General features: G+C 37.0%; 1 protein-coding gene across 3 annotated transcripts in view; it reads left to right on the forward strand.

Moving 5' to 3' along the window:
• The first annotated feature begins 5,490 nt into the window (after nucleotides 1-5,490).
• Nucleotides 5,491-16,848, forward strand: part of tll1 (tolloid-like 1) — a 56,087-nt gene continuing 44,729 nt past the window's right edge. Inside the window, exons 1-2 of one of the 3 annotated variants that reach the window (XM_077204332.1) lie at nucleotides 5,491-5,626; nucleotides 6,809-7,210. In XM_077204332.1, the coding sequence (XP_077060447.1) occupies nucleotides 7,033-7,210 (178 nt within the window). In that variant the 5' untranslated portion in view covers nucleotides 5,491-5,626; nucleotides 6,809-7,032. Of the gene's footprint in view, nucleotides 5,627-6,771; nucleotides 7,211-13,978; nucleotides 14,090-16,848 lie in introns of those variants that run through there. The other 2 variants (XM_077204336.1, XM_077204341.1) reach the window with 2 other exon arrangements.

A 16,848-nucleotide genomic window follows, 5' to 3' on the forward strand; every position in this document is an offset into this window, starting at 1 on the left:
TTATCTGAGGTGCCGGAACGCAGTTCCGGGCCGTTCCGGCCCACTTTAACCCCTGTTTAAATGTAACTTAAAATACATATATAATAACAATATGGCAATAATAGTTGGTTTATGGTTTTATTGAAACATTTAAAAACACTGTTTAAAAACATAATATACTAATATAATAAAAACATTATGTACATTACATATTATAACAAATGCCTGCAGAGTGCGCCAACGGCTTGGTGATTGTTGTTGTTACACTTTACAGCATGAACAAATCGTAGTATAACATCGGCCAAATAACATTTAATTCAAATGTCAAAACATGCAAACTTTTATTTTGAAATCTCAAACTGCAGTTTGCATATTTAGAAACATATTGATGTATTCTCCTGTTGGTATAGGTTTATAAATGATTTAGAATGACATTATCATCCAACACACCTGTCTGTAATTATTAAGTGCTGCTGAAGATCTTAATTAGCTGCTTCAGTTGTCTTTGATCAGGGTTGGAGCTGAACTTTGCAGGAAGGTAAAGCTCTATGAACAGGATTGGACACCCCCAGGGGCGTAGCCAATATTTCAAAAGTGAGGGAGACAGAAATGTCAAGTGTAATACCATTTTTTTCTGACCTTTGTCTAATTGACAGGTTTTATTTTTTCTTATCCCTTACTTTTATCTGGCTAATAAATCAAATAGCCCTACACTGCTTAACAATAATAATAATAAAAAAAAAAAAAATGTTTTCCCTTATTGTCCTAATGACAATTTTAGGATTGGTTTTTGCACTACAAGTGCATTAAGTCCTCATGGATTTCTATGTAAAAAATAATGATTCTTATCTCAGAAGAAAATCCTTTTTATAATTTCTGCACTGTAATAAAGGCTGTCAATTAGCACTGCATTGTTCATATACTTTATTTTTATGAAAATACCCTGAGATGGCTTGAAAAAAACAAACCATTGTTGACATCACGCTTTGAGGCAGCATAGTCTGCATGCAGCTTATCATACGCATGCTGCTTGAGTGGATGCAGTCAGCTTTGACCACAAGATATTTGATTGGATGTCTTGTATTTGACCGTACAGCACTACGATTTTCCTGTTTTTACATTAGAGGCAGCATTTTGTCCTTTATAAATGCATGCTCGGTTTTAAAGGGACAATGTGTAGTTTTTTAGGTATTTTATTATCTAAAATCAATATTTTTATTCATAAATAATGGAATTATTATGGAATTCATTTCCTTCTCTCTGGGCCTCGAGTCAGGTTACTAGTTTAACAGCGTATGATCTGTTGTTGTACGTCACAAGCATCACACACATGACCAGCGTCGGCCAATAGTGAGCCTACGTGTGACGTAGCTCTACGCAATCACACTAGTTTAACTGACTCGAGGCCCAAAGAGAAGGAAATGAATAGTTGAAATAAAGTTGTTATTTATGTTTGTTTTTGCACACAAAAAGTATTCTCGTCGCTTGATAAACGTAATATTGAGCCAGTGTGAGCTGACAGAATTTTCATTTTTGGGTGAACTATCCCTTTAAGATTTGTCAGTTTGGTGCATTTAAAAGAAAAAGAATGTTCTAAATACTCATAAAAGTTAATTTGATTGAACCAATTTGTTGAATTTTTTTTTAAATCAAGCACTTGACTTTAATCAAGGAATTGTGACAGACCTGATTTTGAATATGAATCATGTTGATCAGTTGGTTTTTACTTTCGTCATTCTAGACGGCCATTATGAAAATAGCCTATTTTTATATTGGAATGCTCAGGTAGGATGAAGATGTATAGAAAAGCCTTCTGTACCTGTTATTTCTTTTCTGCAATCTAGTGATTAATGTTTACTATGCCTTCATAACCTGCTGGACCAGTGGATAGCACTTTGGGTTGAGCTTTTGGGTGAGGTTGGATTATTTTATTTTATTTTATTTATTTTATTTATGCATATTTGTTAGGATGTAAGTTGTATTTGTTGTATATATAAAAAAGTGTAGTTACAATTTATCTTCTGCTGAAATACCAAATTAAAACATTTGAACGGAAAAGTCTTCTGATGTGTGCCCTCTTGACTTGAGCATTTTCTTGCTTTCGTTTCTTCGTTTTTCTTCTTGTGCACTGCTTCACTAAACTGAACTGCCAATCAGAGTGGTCTCTCTCACCAACGGCTCTGACATCGATTCATCATGCTCAATCGGCCTAAAAGCCAAAAAAGCTCTGTGTTCTACGTGGGTTTGAAAACGTGAAAATTTGTGCCAAATGCAAAAGGTTAAAATTTGGGCCTTTATTACATTAAGAACCAAAAAGGACCATTACATTTGTGACTCCAGACCAAAAATTGTTTGATCCTCCCAATGTTCAAGATATAGTTGTTGTATAAAAACAATATCATTGGCAAGTGTGTGTAATGACCATATATCAGTATGGCTGTTTCTTGTTAATGTGATTTTGCTTTAATATAAAGAGTTTACAAAGCGTTTTACAGATTAGAAAATAAGGAAATAATTTTTAGTTTAGTTAACATGTATTCATCTCTGTACCGTATATCTCTTTTGTAACTTCAATTTCGATTGCTCCTAAAACTGTTGCTCTGTTTATTTAAATGTACTACATCTTTTGATTAGAGCAACTTGCGAGTATGAAAGTTTTCTAATTTGTTATGTAAACTATACATATTTTTGTTAGTCAATCTGATAGCTCCATGCTAATAACCTCTTTATTTATTTATTTTTTCTCACGTATGTCTCCATCCCAATGAACGGTTGAATTCTGCTGAGGTTACTGTGGATCAGATGTGATCCATTAAAGTCCGGGAATAGACCTCTGATTAGTGCTGAAGTACTGTGTAAGAACTGTGTTGAGATTCCAGTAGAGCAATTCAAACATTTTAGGTTTAAGAGCTCAAAGCCTCATTTTCTCCTAGTATGTGACACATTTACCTTGTTTCCTGTATGTGTGGATTCTATGGAGTGGAATTTTTTCCTTATTTTTTTCCCTTATAGAGCCTTATTTTTTACACCTTACCTGGTCACATACAGTATGATTATTCTAAGTGGTGTATTTAGTCAAATGTGGTGATTTCCATAAGGACTCATAATAGTAGCACATTTTTTAAAATCCTGAGTTGATTGGCCACCTTTAATTAGGTTATTAATTTTAATGGAAAATGTCTTATCAAATGCAATATGTGACCCTGGACCACAGAACCAGTCATAAGTCGCACGAGTATATTTGTGGCAATGGCCAACAATACATTGTATGGGTCAAAATGATAGATTTTTCTTTTATGCCAAAAATCTTTAGGAAATTAAGTAAAGATCATGTTCCATGAAAATATTTTGTACATTTCCTAACGGAAATATATAAAACAATTATTTTTGAGAGTGAATGCAGCAAAATCGCGAACATAAATGGACAACTTTAAAGGCGATTTTCTCAATGTTTAGATTTTTTTGCACCCTCAAATTCCAGATTTTCAAATAGCTGTACCTCAGCCAAATATGGTCCTATCCTAACAAACCATACATTAATGGAAAGCTTATTTATTCAACTTTCATGTGAACATTTTATGTATACATCTCAATTAAAAAAAATTGACCCTTGACCCTTGTGACTAATTTTGTGGTCCAGGGTCACATATTTAGCAGCTGACATCCACGGGGCAGAAATTATTCATCATGGATCAGATCATGGTTTCGAGTATTGATATATCTGCTCTTTTCAATGAACAGAAGAACGGGCAGTAATCTCAGACAACCTAATCAAGATATTTAATCAAATCAGCAAATTTGTTTGAATAACCAATTTAGCCAGAGATCGGTTCTGGCATCTGTCAAATCATCTCAGATGTAGGCTATTAAACAGGGTACAAAGAATGGACCCCAGGTGATTTAAGAGGCCATTTCCATTTACATGACACCGTTTTTAAGTAAAAACAAAAAAACTTTTTATGCGATTTGGCCTTTCATTTACACAACAACAGCGTTTTGGGGACCTGAAAATGCAAACTTTTGAAAACGGGGGTTCAAAGTGCCTAACCCAATATCGTTTTAGTCTCTGTGTAAACTAAAAAAATGTGAATTTGTAAAAACAGTGATATCATATGCGTATTAGATGTTCAGTTTATAGGCACGTAGTGTTTCTTTACAAAGTGTCATCGCCGCCTGGCATAATACAGCGTTTTTAGTCGTTTTCGCTGGTCATTTTGACAACATAGTTGTCTGGACGCAAAACCTTTAAAAAACGTAAAGGAAAGACTTTTCCGTTTTTAGTGCATCACTGTCGTGTAAACATACGTTTTTCTTGGCTGATTAATGACCATTTCAAATAATGAAGACCGCCTCAGGTGTCCTCACATTCACAAGATGGTTTTCAATATGCTTCACTAGGCTATATTTGTGAGGACATTCACAAAAATTCAGTTTAGCCAAACCCATACACAAACGTTTACAATCTATCGGTAGCCTAATTACGGACAAAACTTCACGAGTTCACACTTACATATAAACGGATAGAGTAAAAGGGTATACGTATTTGTAGTGCTGGCAAGGGGAGGCGGGCTCCGAGCTCGGAATTTGGCCCGAACCCAGAGCTACTCCCCCCCTGTCAAGGAAAGGTGAGTCGACTGTGTGTATATATTGGCCTTCTCTCGTGCTGATTGGATATCATTTGAATATGTTCCTCTCGAACTTTGTAAATAAAACATCATATAGATGTACTTAATCCTTATCTTTCATACTGTAATATATTTTAGTCCTCCAGAAACAGTCTGTAATGATTGTTAACCGATCATTTCATATATCTCCTTTATTATTTTAGAAACAGATTCTTACTTTTTATGACATTAATATTTTTTAATAATGTGTTTTCATTTATATAATCTGATTTTGATATTTATATTCAATTATGTATGTTATTTTTCTTCTTCTTCTATTAATTAAAATTAAATGTTGTTTAGATGGATCTAATTATATTTTTTATCCCATAACTCTAACTCAAATCTCTCAAACCTTTCTCCATTTACTATTTTGTAACTCTGATCCCCACAATATGGCAACACCTTATCTACACACACATACACTCGCATGCACTCAAACATACTCAGAAAGCTTCAGAGTATGTTCCCTGCTCCATTTATCAGGGGATTCCCCTCCTGTCAAAAGCATCTTTGCACTGCGTTGTTTGCTATACTCTCTCTGACTTATCAGGATGCACAAATGGACTGTTAGCAGCCAAACATGCATGCTGTAGTCATTTTAACCACAGTAAAGCTCGTTTACAAACACAATTTTTTGTCAAGTGAGGCATGGCTTGATGAATTGATGGCGTGACGTCAACACACAGTTACCTTGCCGTGAGGGGGGGGGGGGGGGGACTAATCTGTGTGTATGTGTGTGTCAGGAGAGAGAGAGAAGTAGAGAGTCGCGTTAATCTCCAGCGAAATGGGCACGTTTGGAATAAGCGGTACCAGTCAGCAAGCTCACTTTAATATTCCAATGGCTGTGGTTGAAGTGTTTCCAGAGAGAGAGAGGGAGGGAGAGAGAGAAAGAGAGAGAGAGGGGGAATATGAGGGCAGTACTCAGGATGAGCCTGCGCTTTGAGGCTGTAAAACACTAGACCCTGAGGGCATTCTCTGAGGTAAGCTCCGTCTCTCTCACATTTTAACAAGGTTTGACGCCACAGTGTTAAACTACAGCGCGTCGATTCTTTATGTTTGTAAAGTAGCGCGCGGTAAAGGTTCGAGTCTCTTCTCGCTCCTGCTCCTCCATAGGCTACTTGCGCTCTGGTCTGTTGATATGACGATTGCGCTTAAATCGGACCGGCTTCGCCGTGAACTCTCCTGAGGTAAATAGACGTTAGTAGAGTAGCCTACCTGAAGGCCCCAGGGTTATCGACGGCAAATTGTATTAGTCAGGACCTGAGATTGGATAAACGAGTTCAAAGCCGTCTTCGTGAGTCCTTTCGGCGTTTTGAAAGTGACTCTATTAGTCAGAGAAGTTTATTCATTCTGCAAAAGATGTGTTGAATGAAAAAAAAAATCAGCTATAACCTGCTCACTTATTTCATCTAGTATATTAGCCTATTTCTTGACTTCCTTGTTACAGCTGGCTGCAGCTATTTTGAGGTCCACACACACTGACCAAATTAAAGCAGCTACACGCAGCAAATTACACACTGAGAAACTGCTTTTATTTCAGAGACGTGTATATGTGTGTGTGAGTGTGTGTGAGAGAGACCTACTTTATGAGGGGAGTTAAATAGGTTGGTTAAATATCACACAATGGCCGCTTTTACTGTCACCTCCTAATAAAGCAACTATTGTATTTATAACAGATTTTAAATACGATCTCACCTACATGGAACTTACGTTACATCCTGAAGTTTTGTATAGGCGACGGAAAAAAACAGTTCATTTGCCGGATTATTGCGCAAATTTTAGTTAACGTGTGACTTTTACAGCTACCGGCTCATTTTGGGTGAAATCTGCCATTGTTTAAAGTAAACCAGATAGCCTTGTTTCCTGTGTTTATAATGCACGAAAAAATATGTCTGTTCTTAAAGTTTCTGATAGAGTGTAAAATATCTATCTATCTATATAGGCTATCTATCTATCTATCTATCTATCTATCTATCTATCTATCTATCTATCTATGTTTTTTTAAAACTACTGTACTGTATGGTGTGTACACTCTGCTCAGGTTAATTTAAATAGTATGTTAGGCTAAACATCTTCATTTAAATATTAATTTAAATGTATATCATGTCTCACCCTCTGTCTCCAGTGACTTCATTTCATTTAAAGACTGACCTTCATTGCAGCTCTCCCTCTTCAGGAAACCTGACTGCAAGAGAAAAGAAAAGTGAGCTGGTATCTGTCGTCCAGCTGAGATGCCGCGACACTGACGGCCCTGCCCCGTCTGTCGAACCGGACCAATGATGATAATGAACAAGATGATGTCCTCACGGCGCGTGTAGCGCTAAATTCACCACTACCGGACTCTTACGAGACACTCCACTTTGATCCGCGCTCATTCAAACTTCAGATGGACTACATTCACCCTGCACTGACCGGTAAAATGAATTGGATCACACTACTGCTGGCCGGCTTGACTTTTTGGGGCAAAGTGTCCGTGCACAGCTGTTTAGATTATGATGACAGTTATGATTATTACGAAGAGGAGAAAACAGAGACGATAGACTACAAGGATCCATGCAAAGCCGGTAAGACGCTTTTTTATGCAATTTGTCCTAGCTTTTGATGTGTTAACACTTTTTTGTGAGGTGATAAAAGGACGAAGCACACCTATTTGCGCCTCTCGCGATGCTGCATGGTGATAAACGTATGAGTTGCGGTGCATGTTATTCACAAACTTTAGATGTTTTTTTATACGCGGAGACGCGCGTCTCAGAGTCCTCTGGTAGGCTACAGGAGCATCAGCGACTCCTCTTTTTATTTATCTTTTCTTTTCTTTTGACGTAGAAATATCGAGCCCTCCTCCTTCGCTGATATTATCTAGCCCGCAAATTCGGTTTCTCCAAGGATGATCTCGCGGCTAGCGAGGCCACGTGCGCTTCTCTGTCATAAACCCGTGCTATTCGCGCGCACGTTTGTCCGTGCAGGTATGGGCGCGGGTGCACAATTTACAATATATTTGATTTAATTATTGTATCAATCTAGCGAATGTGAAACTGGGCTCACTCAGTCCATCTGAACCTGTGTTTATCATGCTGACAGCTGGCAGGACTGACTGTTATTGCAATACATATTTTTATTTAGTAAGAAAAAAGAACGAGTAAATGCAAGTAATCCGTGGCTTTTATATGCATTTAATAAATGTTATTATTGCATTTTACATTTATGTAGTGTAATGATTACAGATTTAGTGGGATTGACATCTATAGATATTTTAATGGAGGATTAAACTGTAAAGATTACAGACGCACAAGATTACAGGGACAGTGTGTGTATGTATGTAGAGTGTATTTCAGGAGTGGCATGTTTATGTATTTGTATCTTTATGTTGAAACATATTCATACAGATTATCATAAGGCCATTATTATGATTTGTTTTTCACCCTGTTCTCTTTTGGGTGTGTAAGTAAACTCAACCTAAGACAGAGCAGATGTTTAAATGCACTGTCTGCAGTTACATTTTGTAAAATTGCTCTGTTCTTCTCTCTCTCCAATGCAAACACACAGATTCACTCACAAATCTCCCTCTCCTCATTCTCTTTCTTTTTTTCCTTTGTGTATATATCATGTTTACTCAGGAACTATAAATCTGAACATTTGTTTCTCCGCTGCAATGTGTTGGCATTGTTTCCAGGCCTTCATGAGACAGATGTATACACGCAGAGGGCATACATACTGTACTGTACACACAAGTAATATGGATTACTTATGAGAATGACAAAAAAGCTTTGGATTGCAAGAGTGTTTGTATGCTTGCAGTGTGTATGTATGTTTGGATTAATGTGCCTATGTTTGGGTGTATGCATGTAGGAGTATGAATGTTTGGCAGTTACAGGGAGGACCTCGGTTTTTCCAAACTGAAATATTCAGCCCAGAAATTTGACAGGCTCATTGATAGCAGTACAACAGGGAAAGGGTGGACGACATCATCACACAACCTTTAAGCACATGCATAAATAAATAGACTTAGAAAAACACTTTTAATCTCTATTACACAGAGATTCTGTCAGATTTATGTCACATATTCAGGCGATCCTAATTCATATTGTTAGTACTAGTAAACAATAGCCTGTACAATATGTATGAACATGTACCCAGCTGGCTCCTTTATAAATACCAGTGTACACTCAAGATGACTGAATGTCCAACTCAGGATAATATTTCATATATGGTTAATGTGCTATCACAAGCTACCATTAATATTCAGTCTACTCTTGACAATGGCCCCAAGATAAAACAATGCTCTAAAATATCATGATGTTAATATTCAAATGAAAGTTTTAACAGTTGTAATTAATAAACCACAACTTTATATGTAGTTGCTACAGTCGTTATATGCATGCATTAGTGGAAATGTTTGAGTTACAGTGCTTAAAGATCTTTGCATCATACCAGGTGAAATGCTGACCGTCCAAAAACTGTTCAGGTCATTGAGCGTGTTCGATCCAGCTCTCGCACCTCTCTTAGCTGATTGAGCATTTTACCTACGCATTTGCAGTGTAGCCTTGCATTAGCATATCTGCGCTGTGTTGGGGTGTTAGCAGAAAAAGCCATGCTAATTAAATTTAAGGTGTCAATGGGGGGAGCTTCTGTGCCTTTCAGATGAATGGACCAAAATTTAGCTTAATTGTGTGCAAGCTTATAGTATTAAACCTTGGTCAGAAGTATTTGACATAACACACACACACACACACACACACACACACACACACACACACACACACACACACACACACACACACACACACACACACACACACACACACACACACACACACACACACACACACACACACACACTTAAATATATTTTTCTCTTTATGTAGACTAGGCCTAACCATGCCAATAAAATTCTTGTTATGGCACTTGTAGATATAAATTAAGACATTATTCACTTCCTTAATAACTATATGGAAGGGTTTGGTGTTTGGGCTGCACGATATTAGCCTGACTACGTCAGACTTCGTACTTCTGCTCAATTTCATTTCGCTTCTGTACTTAGTCTGAGACATCGACATGTCTCTCAGCTTTCCTCCGGCCTGAAAACAGCCGACCAATCAACGAACAGAGGGCGGGCTGAGAGCCGTGACGCAGACGCTAAGCGCTGAGTTTAAGATTGGGGAAATCGAAAACGACCACGGATATGGAGACACAGGAAACAATTTGCCCTGTTGTGGAGAATATTCCTGCCATTCCCAAACTGAAGGCCGAACAAGAAGAGTGTTTGGTAAATATTTTGAATGGAGGTGATGTCGTGGCCCTACTCCCGACAGGTTTTGGTAAAAGTTTAATGTATCAAATATTACCGATCGTCAGCGAGAAACTGGGGAGGCCAAAGGCCGGCAAGGCGATAGTTGTGATTGTTTCCCCCTTGGTTGCACTCATGGAGGATCAGGTTAAGGAGGCAGCAAAACTCGGCCAGGCATGTTCCATCAGGTATTTCGCTCGATGGTTTAGTTTTCGCATCATACATGTGTTTACAGTGGAAGTTTGATGCGGTTGAGCTGGCGAATAACACACGTCATAACCAAACGTTATGTGATTGGCTTACGGGTAACCAATGATTTTATACTTCAGACAAGTGCCCCCCGGTGATAAAGAAAACACTTTTCAATGATGCCATTCAAGACTCTGACTATGAAGCAAAGCGAAGTAGCAGAGTTTGGTATTACCAGTATAGCACGATATATCCTTTTAGCATCAATATCGTGATGTGCACATCAGTGACAGGAAGTGTGATAAGTAAAGGGATCGTCGTTGATACGTGATCCATACGGACCAGGCCCCACAGTTCGAAAGGCATAAATGTTTAACCATCATAGAGGGAAAGTTTATAATTTTTTTATCACTTTTTTATCACATGTTTTAGGTACCGTCAGTTTAAACATTCAAGCTATTTTAAATAATTTGAATGCAAGAAGACGCAAATTCGAAACCCGCTTGCTGTTTTCTGTGTGCACATACAAAGCCAAGTACAAAGCAAGCGAACACTGAATTCCGTTCTCTTTCGCATCGCAAATCATTAAATTGGATCCGTGCTTTAGCCTATCTCTTAAAGTGACAGCCGCATAAAATTCCTGCTAATTTTAATCATACAACAAAAATACAAAAAGAAAATGACTTAAATAGCTTGAACAATTATTAAATATATTTTACTTAGGGCTGCCCCTTAATAGACGACTAATCGTTAGTTAACTAGAAGAGGCTTAGTGGACCAGTCTGCGAGGGACAGGTTGTTAACGGCGGTTCCTTGTGGTAATTACAATAATGGCAGGAAAACACAGATACCAAATATGGTTTATCATTTTTGAAACATGTAAGTAGTAGCCACTTTACATGACTTCTGGCTTTAATGTTAACCTATATAAATGTGTGCTATTATTAGGCGCATATTCAAGTGTTTGTGCGGAGTGTTGAAGCTATTATTGACTCGATCACTTTTGGTCTTAGAGTAGCCTAATACGTCATTCGAAACTGGCAAATTTTATTTGTGTGCACTCACAATAACTAAATGTTCTGCTTTTGTAAAATATAGAAAACAATCAGGATGCGCTTTCTGTAGCTCTCTGTGAACTTGAGCGCGTCAAGAAATAAACCGAAACTCAGCGTGAACTTTCCTCACAGACACTATTGAAAGCTTGAAATTTCTATTTGTAAATGAACCGATTCAAATGGAAAACAAATATTCTCAGATTATGTTATGAAACGTGCAAATAGCTGCGTGCACTACTGCAGAGATGACGAGTCAGCATCTTTAACTTCATCACTGCAGCCGAAAACACTATATCTATAAATTATTAAAATGTTCAGACAATCTCCTTGCTGTTTTTTCACGACACATTCACAATCATTATACTTTTGCCGTGGCAAGCTTCATGCGTGAGCTTGAGCGCTGATTAGGCTTTGGATAGGTAATTAAAGGCTCATTATTATGATTTGGCTTATTAATACACGTGTGATTAGTCGACTAGAAAACTAGAAAAATCTTTAGTCGAGGGCAGCCCTAATTTTACTTATATGGTGAAGATTAAGCGATGTTATTTTTACATTTGTACCTGAATACTGTTAGACTTACCTGAAAAACATAAATCACTGTTTGTTTCAATGGTATCTGTGTTCTATTGTATTTATCAATGCTTGTAATGCGTTTATTATTTTTTATGCAGATTCACTTTCTACAAAATCACCCCAATCATTCCAGAACAATAATTTTTTTCCAAAATAGAGCTATTTAGGTCATCTGTTGAAATTGTTCCAATATAATGCAGCCCTATTTGGTAAGGCAAGTTTTTTTGGTTCAGTATTCCAGTTGTTCATTGCACATATTTAGAAATTTCAGCCAAAGGGTTGCAAAACCTGAAACACGTACAATTTTACTTCTGTATGTTCAAGGTGTAGCCTATCACCTTCATGAGTTTCTGGTAATGGTTTGTTTTGGTTGACATAACAGAAGGCTATTAGCTCCATTAATGAGGTAAGTGCTTTGTTGAGGACTTTGGTTTGTGTTTACAGAAACCAGGAGCTCTATTGGTTTCAATAGGTCACTAAAGGGCTAGTTACATTATACAGTCATTAGGTGATGTTATCTGTTTCTGTTATCTTAAGACATTGTAAACCTAACTACACTGTTGCCACAGAATAACCAATCTTTTCTGATTATGCAAATTTAGCCTACGCCTCCTTGTTTAGGCAAGAGAAACATAAACAAACCCGAGGGAGTATACTGGGAGTGTATGCGGACAGGCTTAGCTTAAGGGGCAAACACGCAAAAAAAAAAAAAAAAAAGAAAGAAGCTGATGTGCGTTTTCATTTCGAGCCAACAAAGCTTTATTGGCATTATTGTCAGCATTTAGTTTTTTTGCCACAATACTAGTAGTGAAATATACAATACAGAAAATATATAAAGTCAGCTAAATAAAGTAATATAGTAAGTAAAGAGTAATACAAATGCAAAATGGGATGGTATACAAAAAGCTGTAGTAATGGATCGCCCATCAAAGTACACAACACCTACTAAAACTCTATAGGCCTACTATTACTATTACATTTTTTTTCTTCTTTATATTGTTCACTTGTAATGTTTGCAGCTCCTCTCAGATACTTTCTGCACTACATTCCTCACTATATCTTCATTGGCTACACATTCATTTTTTCCCATTAGTTTCATAGAGGGAAGTGCTTGATTTTGTGGAGTTGTAGTAGTCCTTAAGTTTAGGTGAACAGCAGAATTATGCTCTCTAATGGCTGAGAACTACTTCCAGCGATGATGTCTTCACACACAGGAGAAAAAACTTTTACTATCACTGACAATGGCAAACTATCACTGACAATGGCGAGTAGTTTGAGAAAATGTAATGAATATAGCAAATGATGTTTTTGATCATTTTCACAAAAATTTCATGACCCCTAGACTATTTTTTGTCTGAATATCTAAACATATAATATATCAAAAGAAAGAACAGCTCCTCTGCTTTAAAAAAAAAGTTTTATTCTAGCTTCATGCCTTCTTTTTTTTATCAACACTTGAATAAGTTACGTTTCGTTAAAAAAAAGCAAAAAGCTGAGAAAATCAAGTTTTTGTCAAGATGGGATTCAGATAGATGATCTAAACATAGATAGAGTAAATTAAGTCCATCAACACTCCTAATGCTTGCACAGTCCTGTAACTCATCCTGGGTTGACATTTCATTCAGTAACATTAAGCAGTTCTGATTTATATGCTGTTTAATGTTGGTGATCGTGTTATTTTACATATGCATATGATTACATATGAGATTGCTTGTTTCTGCGTCTTCTTCGCATGTGTTTTGATTAGAAGATTCAGTACTCTTTTAGAAGATGCGTCGTAGCGTATAACAGTGAAAACACCAAAACCAGGAAAATTCCGTGTTTAGCGGGGAAGCGTTTTCTCATAAATAACGGAATTTTCCGTGTTCACTGGGGAAAGGGTTAATTTGATCTTTGTCATGTATGTTCAACTTTATCCGCTTACATATTAGGGGTATGCACGAATATATTCCAATTTTTGAATATTCAATCTGTAATTATTATTCGAAAAATAAAATACTATTCAAATTTTACTACGTTGCTTTGCTGGCCGCAAATGCAGTGAATCCATGATAAGTCCCAAGCACTATCTAGCAGTTAGTTAAATGCACGGGGTGGCGCTGTGGAAGTGGTGGAACGTGTTTTCAAGTTGTTTGTATTTGATCACATAATGTTGTCGTCTGCCTCGCGTAGTTGGAAATGATCTTTACTAAATGATCTTACTAAATGGAATTACTTTTGATCAAATTAATGAATGAATTTGAGTTATAATATCATAGCCACAATGAGAAATCACATGAAATACAAGCACCAGTCGAATGAGGAAAGGTAGCTGTCCATCACCTCATTCACGAATGCAGGTAAGCGCAGCTGGACCCCTCGTGATCCGAGATGATAACTTATCTAATAGTAAAATGATTTTGAGACTATACTACCTTTAAGTTTCGTTGAAGGAGGTTTAAGAACAGATAACGCAAAGTGCTGTTAGAAACTTAGAACACTGTTTTTTTCCGTTCGCGCTCTTTGAGGTGCTTTTGTTCTTTATATTTTTTGTTTACACATATAGGCCTATTTAATGTTTAAAGAAAACATTAACATATATTGTAGCTTGTTGTGTTGTGTATTTTGCCTAATCGTAAAATTGTTCAGAAATGGGGACAATAACTTAAAAAACAAAAATGTAAGTTTAAAAAATTAACTTTTTCGTTAAACGTAATTTAAAATAAACGAATATTCGAATTTTCGATTTTTATGAGCCCGAATATTCAAATGCAATATTTCTGAAAAATGCCTATTCCTAATACATACTCACATATAGGTTGACATATACACACATGACAATATACTATACATACAGCATATCTCAACTGCTCCATTGCTTGTATTGCTGCAAAATGTAAACTATAGTAACGCCCAGTTCTAATCTGCTAAATTAAACTGTTTAAAGACTTTAAAGGGATAGTTCACCCCAAAATGGAAATTCTGTCATCATTTACTCACTCTCAAGTTGTTGCAAACTTGTATGAATTTATTTCTTCTGCTGAACACAAAAGAAGATATTTTGAAGAATGTCAGTAACCAAACAGTTGATGGACCCCATTGACTTCCATGAAAATTTTTAGTTACCCATATTCTTCAAAATACCTTTTGTGTTCCGCAGAAGAAAGAAATTCATACAAGTTTGGATGGAACAACTTGAGGGTGAGTAAATGATGACATAATTTTGTATGAACTATCCATTTAAGGCATAAAGATATTAAGATATTATAAACATGATTTTTGTAAAGCTGATTTTAAATTTTTGTATTATGAAAAGCGCTGTACAAATATATTTGACTTGATTTGACATGAGCGAAATCTACCATTTTCACAAATCAGCTTTTTACAGTGTAACCCCTTATAGAGCCACTTTGAGTAACACTGTTTCATTTATTAACCAAAGCCAATTTTTAACCACATTTGGTACTTGGTTTTAATTTTGGACTCTGCATACAGACACTGTAGTACTGGAACAGCTGGTCAGATGAATGTGCGGGAGTGACTCATGTCAGTCTGACAGTAGTCTGCTCTCTCATTTAATCTTTGAGTCAGTGTAACTGATTATTTTATATTACAGTACATGGTGCAGCTGGGTGAAATTCCACCTCTTCATACGTGTCAGATGCATGGCCATCTGTTTACATATTGCTTAAGACCTTGTATATGTGTGATTGTACAGTGGAAATGACTTTGTGTGGTTGATCATCTTGCTGCTGTTGTTCTTGGGAAAACAGAATGTGAATATTTGGCCGTGTGCTTATCTCATGCCATTAGAGTGCACTAAACACATTTCCATCTCTTTGTATGCTGATTTCCCTCACTGTGTGTGTATGTGTGCGTGTGTGTGGCGAATGTGGGAGCCCACTTCATTCAGGCACTTATCTCTTCCTGGTAGCCTGCATCCTGCCACTTAGCTTGAGAAGAATCTGTCTCTCTCTCTGTCTCTCTCTCTCTCTCTCTCTCTCTCTCTCTCTCTCTCACACACACACACACACACACACACACACACACACACACACACACACACACACACACACACACACACACACACACACACACACACACCCACACACACACACACACACACACACGAACTTCATTCATGCCCCTTACAAAGAGTTTTTTTTCATAAAACAGTGCTCACTGCAAAGCAGCAATAGTGAGTAACAAGGAAAACAACTTTCACTAGCTGTTGTATTGTAAGTGTCTGCAATGCAAAAGTTGATGTATAGAGTTGTGTGGAACAATATACTGAATTTGATTATACACTGACAAATTGACTGAGTATTACTTGAATGTAAAGCACATCACACATGACATCAGCCTGCCTTCACATGTCTCGACACTCACATTAAAATTCAAAGCATTCAAGACCTCATCAGACTGCTCTTGACTCTTTGACTGCATTTACTTGTACTTTTCTCTGAAATCAGCTTGTAATCAGAGTAGATGAGTTGTTATATATGTAAAATAGAGATGGTCAGTGGAGTCGAGTTTGAAAAAGGATTTTCCAGGAGCACTCTGACCGGACAGCCAGCTTCCGAAAATTCCCAAATATTCCAGTGTCAGCACTCTGTTTCGCCATGGACTGTTTGTTTTGGAGCAGGGAATAATGAGTCAGCAATCCGCACACTTCCTCCTAGATTGTGTTTCGCTAATTAAACAATCATGGCTTTACACATACTGACGTGTGAAATGGTTATTTGATGCTCCGACAGTTGCACTAACTGAACTTTGTCACTTTGTCTGTCTGACAGTCGTGCATTTTCTGAGAGTGTGAGGACAGTGATTGCTTTTGTTTAAGTGGTCTCTGCCAGACCAGTATTAAGATCAGCTTTGGACAATCACAAGTAGTCATTGATAAATACAGATATAAATTGGCTCCAGAATATGCAAATATTCAATCAAATCGTTGCACTTATAAGCCTTGTTGTTATTCGCCATTTCGACCAAAAAACTTACTGAACTGACTATGATATACAGTACAAATCTTATTTTTTCGGCAAATTTCCAGCATTATGGTAACAAGGTGTTGTTATGGTACGTTCTGTTCCTAAAACCAGCCAGTAATCTCGGAAAA

The sequence above is a fragment of the Siphateles boraxobius genome, unplaced genomic scaffold, assembly GCF_051911475.1.
Source record: "Siphateles boraxobius isolate OS27281-9 unplaced genomic scaffold, OSU_SipBor_1 119, whole genome shotgun sequence".
NCBI classification, from domain to species: domain Eukaryota; kingdom Metazoa; phylum Chordata; class Actinopteri; order Cypriniformes; family Leuciscidae; genus Siphateles; species Siphateles boraxobius.